At 50.1% G+C, this 8,427-nt stretch overlaps 1 protein-coding gene across 1 annotated transcript; it reads right to left on the bottom strand.

Annotated features, from left to right (window-relative positions):
- Positions 1-537: 537 nt before the first annotated feature.
- LOC146272033 (uncharacterized) lies at positions 538-1,865 on the bottom strand. The gene is made up of 2 exons (XM_084707659.1): positions 1,286-1,865; positions 538-1,112 (listed from the first exon to the last, which is right to left on the bottom strand). Exons 1-2 carry the CDS (start codon positions 1,863-1,865, stop codon positions 583-585), a joined length of 1,110 nt encoding a protein of 369 aa, XP_084563785.1. The 3' UTR covers positions 538-582.
- Between the last annotated feature and the right edge of the window lie 6,562 nt (positions 1,866-8,427).

Here is an 8,427-nt window from a genome sequence, read left to right as displayed (position 1 = left end):
GCGAGCTGGGCCACAGGAACCTGCTGTGGTCCAAACGTCCAGAACTCAGCATGGACAGTGCTTTAACCACAACGATTGAGTTAGTTTACGAGTACAATCCATTCAGATTTGATGTGCTTTATTTGATTATCTGCCAGCCAAACAGCTAGGCTTTAGCTATCCACAACTCAATTTTACATGGACCATTCTTTAATTAGCACGAAATTATAACATATATGCTTGAAATTGCTTATAGAGCTAGAAGCAGCCTAACTGAAGCTGAATTTTGCGTCAAATCCACGTAGTATTTTTAACTAAAGCATGAATGAAGGTATGGCACAATCCGACATGCACATCTGTGGCTAGTGTTGAATCCTAGCAGTTCCTTTTGTGTCCATAAAAACTAAAAACAGTGAATGGGCAAAACCTTCTGCCCCAGCCAGGGGGCAGTTAGCTACAGGTCTCTCTGGGAGGCCTCATACCCCCTGCCCTTCTCCTCCTTACCCCCTCTCTCCACCTCCACTACCCCTCACTTCTCAACCCTTCTCCCCCACTCCTCCTCAGCCCCTCCCCCTCTCCCTCTCGGCACCGCCCCCAGCTCGTCTAGGCCCCGCCCACATCGGGGTAAAGCAGGAAGCCGGAGAAGGTGGAGTCGTTGGTGTTGTCAGCATAGACGCCCCCAAACTCCGCCGCCTCCCCGTACACCTGCAGCCACACCTCGTCTCCGCTCGCCAGACGCATCGCCACGGCGCCCGACGCCTGGTCCACGTTGCCGTGGTGATACTGGTCGTAGGTGAACAGGACTGGCTTGTCGTTGCGGTACAGGGCGACGCGGACGTCGCGGGTGTACACGGTCAGGTGGTAGTCGAAGAAATACACCCCGGGGACGAGGCACCGGAACTTTCCACTGGCGTCGTCATAGTGACGCTGCTCGTTGAGGAAGAGCTTGTTGAAGCGGATGGGCAGGTTGCCGTCGGGTACAGGGTCGGTTAGACCCACGCTGAAGGCAGAGTGATACGCGAGGGCGCTCTCGCCCGGCGCACCTTTCAGACCGGGGTTGCCTTGGAAACCGCGCGGGCCTGGGGGTCCGTCGTCTCCTTTCACCCCCGGCTCGCCCTTGTCGCCGGGCTCACCTAGCAACACGGGGGACAGGAAGTTAGGTCGAACATGAACCGCTAGATCTGAATCAGGAAATGTACTTGTGCATTCTAAAGTTTCACTTGGTCGCAGCAGCTGATTGGCTGACAGGCGATTCTAGATGGACCCTATTGGCCTGCTGGCAGCTGTTCCAGAATCTGCCGTGTACCTGCGTCTCCTTTGTGTCCTCGAGGCCCGTCCTGTCCATCCCTCCCGTCCCTGCCAGGGTGACCACTGTGGCCAGGGGTCCCTGGGACTCCTCCCACCCACATGGTGCAGGGGCGGGCCTCCCCTGCTCCTGGGGCCTCCGGCTCTGACACCTCCTCCTCCTCCTGCTCCTGCTCCTCCCCAGCCACCTCTTCCTCCACTGACTCTGCCTCCTCTTTCTCCTCCTCTACTGATTCCTCCTCCTCCACCTCCTCCTCCGCTGGCTCTGCCTCCTGCTCCTCCCCAGCCACCTCCTCTGCCACCTCCTCCTCCTCCTCTTCAGAAGGACCAGTCTGCTCCTCCTCCTCCTCCTCTTCAGAAGGACCAGTCTGCTCCTCCTCTGCCACCTCCTCTTCAGAAGGACCAGTCTGCTCCTCCTCTGCCACCTCCTCTAAAACTACTCCTTCCTCTGCCATTCCTCCAGCCACCTCCTCCATCTTCTCCTCTCCACCCGCCTCCCCTACCACTTTCTCCACCTCCTCACCGGCTGTCTCCTCCTCTTCTTCTCCCCCCACCTCCTCCTTCTCTCCTTCTCCCCCCATCTCTTCCTTCTCGCCAGCCCTCACCCCACCCCCCTCTGCTCCCCCCACCTCCTCCTTCTCCTCCCCCAGGACGGGGCTGCTTCTCCCCCTCCCCACCAGGAGGAGCAGCCCCAGCAGCAGAGCCCACCGCAGCTTCATGGCTCCCTCTGACCTTCAACCTGCGACCTTTCACCCCTGACACTGCAGGGAAAACAGCAACATGCAGAGGATGACCAGAACTTGTTCTGCTGTCCTGCTGAAACCTGCTACAGTTTACAACGGGTTTGAATTCATTTGCAGCTAACTTCACACTTCACACACACAACGAAAATCACACCATTGACTCCCTGATATGAAATAGGGAACATATTGTTCCCCCTTCACAGTAAAGTTCTAACAGTTCCAGAGGTCACAGTCCATTTGACCTTTTTAAGGAGTTAACAGCTGTCTTCCTCATACAGCAACATCACCTAACGTTATTGCACAGCAGAGGTCACATCCAATAATAAGGGAAGAAGTTTATGAGTTTGGAGCCGAGGGGATTTTACCTTGACGACAAGTTCTTTGGTTGCTGAGACAGACACGTTCTTCGGTTGTCACTGTCCTCCGTAATCCTGTCCTGGGGGTGCAGGACAGACAGGAAGATGGACAGGCTAGGAGACAGACTGACCGACTGATTGACTAGCTAGCTAGCTGGTTGGCTGGCTGGAAGACAATGTGGGTTGCAGACAGACAGGCAGGTAGCAGACAGACAGGCAGCTAGCAGATAGACAGACAGGCAGCTAGCAGACAGACAGACAGACAGGCAGCTAGCAGACAGGCAGCTAGCAGATAGACGGACAGGCAGCTAGCAGACAGACAGACAGACAGGCAGCTAGCAGACAGACAGACAGGCAGCAGTCATGCAGACAGACAGTGTTCCAGTGTTCCCTGGCTGGCAGTGTCCTTGAAGCCCGATCTTACTGACAGGCTGTCACGCTATATTTATATCTGTGTATATTTGGGCCAGCTGATCTGGAAGGCGAGCGTGCTATAGGTTTACTGTCACCCCTCCCTCCCTCCCTCCCTCCCTCCCTCCCTCCCTCCCTCCCTCCCTCCCTCCCTCCCTCCCTCCCTCCCTCCCTCCCACCCATCCTCCCTCCCTCCCTCCCTCTTAGCCCCTCTCTCCCTCGACCACTCTCTTTTTCTCTCACCCTCTCCTTTTTCCCTCTCTCTCTTTCCTTCTCTATCTTGCTCTCTGTCTCTCTCTCTTTCCTTCTCTATCTTGCTCTCTCTCTCTCTCTCTCTCTTTCCTTCTCTATCTTGCTCTCTCTCTCTCTCTTTCCTTCTCTATCTTGCTCTCTCTCTCTCTCTCTCTCTCTCTCTCCCTCTCTCTCTTTCCTTCTCTATCTTGCTCTCTCTCTCTCTCTTTCCTTCTCTCTCTCTCTCTCTCTCTCCTGCTTTCTCTTCCTCTCACCCTGTCTCATATAGTTCTCTCTGTCCACTAACCCACAACCCTCCTAACACACACCTCTTTCACTTTTCACCCCCTCCTCACCCCCTGCACCTTCGTCCACCTCTCTTCACTTCCTGTTTGTCCACCCATCCATGTTTCCCTTGCTCACTTTATCTGTTCCTTTCCTGTCTCCCTCCTTCCCATCCTTCCCTCCCTACCTTTCCTCCCTCTGTGCCCCCTTAGGCTTTCTCTCCTCTCCTTCCCTCCCTCCTTCCCTCCCTTAATTGTCCTTCTAGTCTTACAGGCTACCCTGTCATACACATCTTCAGGTTGCTCCAGTGGTTGATATTCTCTCCTGCTCCATCTCATACATAATTAAACTCTCGCCGTCTCCTCGGTGCGGGACAAAGGAGACTCCAGATTACAATGAGAGTATCGTTCACTGTCTGAATCCATTATTTATTCTTCTTTATTTCCCCAGCAGGATCTGAGCCTCTTGGCTCTAGGGAACAGGAGAGGCTGTCTGGAAACACATTCATCCTTCATCTTTTAATTGACTGTTTACAAAAACAAACTTTTTTTTTTTTTCATCCTCTCTCCTACAACTGGAACTGTGGAGAAAGTTTTGGTTCTCAGCTAATTGAGATGGGCCGAAACAAAGACAGGAAACAACCTGTTCCTCTCTGGGAGCTGTCTGCGTGGGTTTGGACACCTAGTTAGATAAAAAGTCATTTTATAGCCAAGGAAGGATACATTTTATTAAATGTCCCCAAGGATAATGAAATACTTCGACACTATTATGTGACGATAGTAGCAGAATGAAATGAAATAACCCATTAATCCAATCTCAAGTCCTGGTGTTCACCTGGGGCTGCACTAACACTAAGCAACCACCGAGGGGTGCTGTATCCCAATGTGAAAGTCACAGACGATTTCATAACATTTACATTTATGCATTTAGCAGACGCTTTTATCCAAAGCGACTTCCAAGAGAGAGCTTTACAAAAGAGCATAGGTCACTGATCATAACAACGAGGTAATCCCAAACACTGCAAGCAGCCAAAACATGAAGCATACATCGTGAACAACTAAACAAGTGCCAAAGGGAAGACCCATAAGAGCATGCAACTATACAAGTTACAAATTAAAACAACATGAACCCCAACAAGTGCAAGACTGTACCTGTAGAAGAACAATCAACAGTAAAATATTTTACAGCGAGTACAAGTTCAAGAGTTAACTTCGTTATAACTAACCTACAAGAGCAACAAGTCTCTCAATAAGAGTCATTGTGATCCTGGAGGAAACTAACATCAGGTCCAGCCAAGCATTCCTAAGTGCCGTTGTACTCCCGGAACAAGTGCGTCTTGAGCCTTTTCTCGAAGGTGGGGAGACAGTCAGTGTCCTTGATGGAGGTGGGGAGCTGGTTCCACCATTGGGGGGCCAGACAGGAGAGCTTGTGTTGGGACTGGGCGGACTGGAGCGGTGGGACCACCAAGCGTTTGTCTGAAGAAGACCGTAGGTGACGGGTGGTCAGTACCAGGGTCTTCAATCTGATACTGGCGTTGATGGGTAGCCAGTGGAGAGAGATGAGGAGTGGGGTAACATGGGAGCATCTGGTAGGAGAAGCCATGGGAGGTGATGATTGGTCCAAGTGAGGTAGTGTACAGAGAGAAGAGGAGGGGTCCAAGGACGGAGCCCTGTGGGACACCAGTGGAGAGCTGGCGAGGGTCTGACAGTTTGCCTCCACAAGAGACCTGGTAGGATCTTCCCGACAGGTAGGATGAGATCCACTGGAGTGCAGTGCCAGTGATGCCTATCTCAGAAAAGTCTGGAGAGCAGGATCTGGTGGTTAACAGTATCAAACGCTGCAGAAAGGCCCAGCAGAATGATGACGGATAGGTAGAGAAAAGTTTGTGGAGGTTTGTTGAATTTTGTTCAGAAAGTAGAGGGTTTTAGCACCAGTTATGTGAGAAGATTCGCTCTGAATCTGATTACAGAAGTCAGAGCAATTTAGCTACTTTCTACAATGACCCTAATTATGTAAACAAAGCCAGGGTCTCATGCGGCGGTGATCACTGTAGCAGTCGATCTCTAGCTAGCTACTTAACGGCTTGGATAGCTGCTGTCTCTCAGCTCTACTCAGACACAAGATTTAGCAGAAACACAACAAAAACTACAAGCTTAAAGTCACTTACTTAGTCAGGAGACAGTCACGATGCACATTCAGTAAAACACTATTCGCTTGCATGGACATAAACTGTCCCCCTCCCCCTTTAAACTGCCCCCCCCCCGCCCCCCAACACACACATACCGACACACACACACACACAGACCAGAATAAGATTCAGGTCAACACATCTCGTTTTATCGGTTCCTCTGAGGCGTTTTAAAAAGATGGATTCCGCTGAAGAAAGAACTAATACTGTTTATAACTCTGGGTTAAAACGTTGTCTGTTTTCTCTGTCAGTCTGTATCCACAGTGGCGTACAGACTGCATGTAGTGAGAACAGCAGATAATAAGGATCAAAGTTCCAACAGTATTTCAGTGCAAAGGAAGTCTGTTGTTTTTTTTTAACCACACATACTTGTAATCTCAATGACAATATTCCACAAATCTGGTGACTGGACAACACTTTAATATTTCTAACTCAGTACGTACTGTGTTCGTTTCATTTCTCGAGCCAGGGGATGAATGCAGGTACCCTCTGCAGGGCTGTGATTGGTTCATGCAGGGTGGCGATTGGTTTAGTGCAAGGTGGTGATTGCTTAACGCATGAAGATGATTGCCGGGCACTGGCATATGGCGTGGGTGATTGGCTCACTTTTATTAAGTGATGGCATAGTTCAGTGGTTTGAGTAGTCAACTGCTGATGCAAGATGTTGCAGGTTCACCCCCCTACACTGTATGTTGTCTCCACTGAATTATATTATTTCTAGTTTGTTGTCCAAGTTCTGAAAGCACTCCTAATCACAAGTACGACTTCAAAGTCAATCGAGACAGAAAACAAACAGATGAAGAGGCCTAGAGAAGAGCAAGGGAGGATTTAAAGCGAGTTTGTTTGATGTGTCGTTCGGTGACGTCAGCTTTCCAGCCCTTATCAGAGCCCTTGGGGGTCACATGGCTGAGCGGTTAGGGAATTGGGCGATTAATCAGAAGGAAGTTTTGTATTTAGGCTTATGTAACCCAGTTTATTCTACTCTACAATTTAACGTTTTCACTCCGTCGATAGCTAGTGCTAGCTAGCTAGTTGTTTTGTCGAAAAAAAGCATCAATTAGCATCAATTTTAACAAACCGGGAAGGCAACACGTGTAGTATTCAACCTGCGCGTGTTGCTGTCTCGGGAATGTCGAACGAGTGAAAACTTTAAATTGTACAGTATGCAGGATGCAGGATGCAGTATGCAGGATTCCTGCTAGCACGATTAGATATCTCAGAAATTTAAGGTCGGCATAGCGACGGACGCGTCCCTGCTTCGGAACGGCATTGTGACGTCAGGTAGGACAGTGTCTGGCCCTAGGACACTATTTGGCCTGACAGCCCCAACACTAATGAAGGTCATCTCTGTTTCTCCACCTCAGCACCTCTAGAGTGATTTACGGCGAGAAAAGTGAGTGGTATTTCTGCAATCTTTCCAGCGCATTGTGAGCCCAAAGCCACATCCAGCTATCCAGCTTTCAAGGCCTTAGATAACTGGACTCGACGTACAAGAAGGTAGCCTATTTGTTGTCTGGAGTCATTTATTCAGCGATTCCGTTTTCGTTTTGCGTGAGAGATTGTTGTTCGGAAGAGACTCACGCTGCTGTGTGAAAACCTTGAATGTCGTCGAGCTTGAATTAATCTTCTTTGGTCTAGCGGTAGATATTTAAGGTTGTAAGTGGACAAGTGGTTTGATGGCCAACCCACTTCAAACCACCTGTAGTTGTTGAGTTTTTGAGTGTTAGCTTCTCCTGAGACTGTGGGGAATATGGAGGAATTGAGTTTCGTGCCAACGGAGTTTAGGGGTTTCAAACTTTTATCAAACCTGCTGAGCTGGCTACATGTGTTTTGTTCGGTTTTTGCTGTGAGGAGAATCTGGTTGGCTCCGGCATAGAAGAAACCGAAGCTCTTCAGGAACAGGTACAGTCGATTATTTATAAACAGTCAACTGTCTTTATGTGAACAGATAATTAATTCTGGATCGTTAAATTTAAATTTCATAATATGACAAGTCCAGTTTCATAACACAAGCTTTATTACAACTCCAATTTCCTGATCCAATATATTTTGCATGTTAAAAAGTTGCCATGTAGGCTAATGGATCAGATAAATAGCGTTTATCGTTTGGCGCCAACCATAGAATTTTCTTTCACAGTTGGTTGGGGGGGGGGGGGGGGGGGGGTTGAGCTGAGAGAGGTTTTGGGAGGTTGCGTGAGGTGAGGTGAAGGTTGGTAGGAGTGAGAGGGTTAGATTCCCCCCCAGATGACAGTGGGTGACATTGCGACACTGCAGATTCTGCAGCAGGACAGGAAGAAGCTGGAGGAATTACACATCTCCCCTGCCAGTACTCCTCTGCACCGTCAGACCTCCTAATAATGTGTAGTGTGGGGGGGGGGAGGAGGAAGGAAGGAGGGGAGCAGTGGATAGAGAGAGCAGGTGGGAGAGAGGGAGAATGAGAGAAATGTGGGAAGGTGGAGAGAGGGTGGAGAGAGGGTGGAGAGAGGGTGGAGAGAGGGAGGAGAGAGGGAGGGGACGCGAGTGGGAGAGATGAAGAGGGAGGGGAGAAAGAGACAGGTTTAGGAAGTCTAGAGGGGAGGAAGGAGGGGGGAGGAGGAGGAGTAGTAAAGGGAAGAGGGGAGGAGGAGAAGGAAGGAGGAATGAGGAAGGAGAAGAGGGGAGGGGGAGGAGAAGGAGGAAGGAGAAAAGGGGAGGAGGAGGAGGAAGGTGGAGGGGGAAGGAGGAGAGAAGAGGGGAGGAGGAGGAGGAAAGAGGAAGGGGGAGGAGGAGACGGGAGGAGGTGCTTTTTGCCACTGTAGATGTGAAAGCCTCTTCAGGTGTGGAGGAAGGTAGACGACACCTGCTGGGGAGATAATGGCTTCAGTCATGAAAGAAACCTCTTTTGGTCACAGGCCAGACCAGACCAGACTGCAGATTGCTTGTCTGGTGT

The sequence above is a fragment of the Hypomesus nipponensis genome, chromosome 10, assembly GCF_054491055.1.
Source record: "Hypomesus nipponensis isolate SF chromosome 10, ASM5449105v1, whole genome shotgun sequence".
In the NCBI taxonomy this organism is placed as follows: domain Eukaryota; kingdom Metazoa; phylum Chordata; class Actinopteri; order Osmeriformes; family Osmeridae; genus Hypomesus; species Hypomesus nipponensis.
This window is presented reverse-complemented; position numbering and strand designations above follow the sequence as displayed.

Coding starts and splice junctions, on each gene's coding strand:
- LOC146272033 (XM_084707659.1), bottom strand. CDS start 1,865: ATGGGGGGAGAAGGAGAGAAGGAGGAGGTGGGGGGAGAAGAAGAGGAG. Junction 1,113..1,285: donor AGGACACAAAGGAGACGCAG/GTACACGGCAGA, acceptor CCGTGTTGCTAG/GTGAGCCCGGCGACAAGGGC.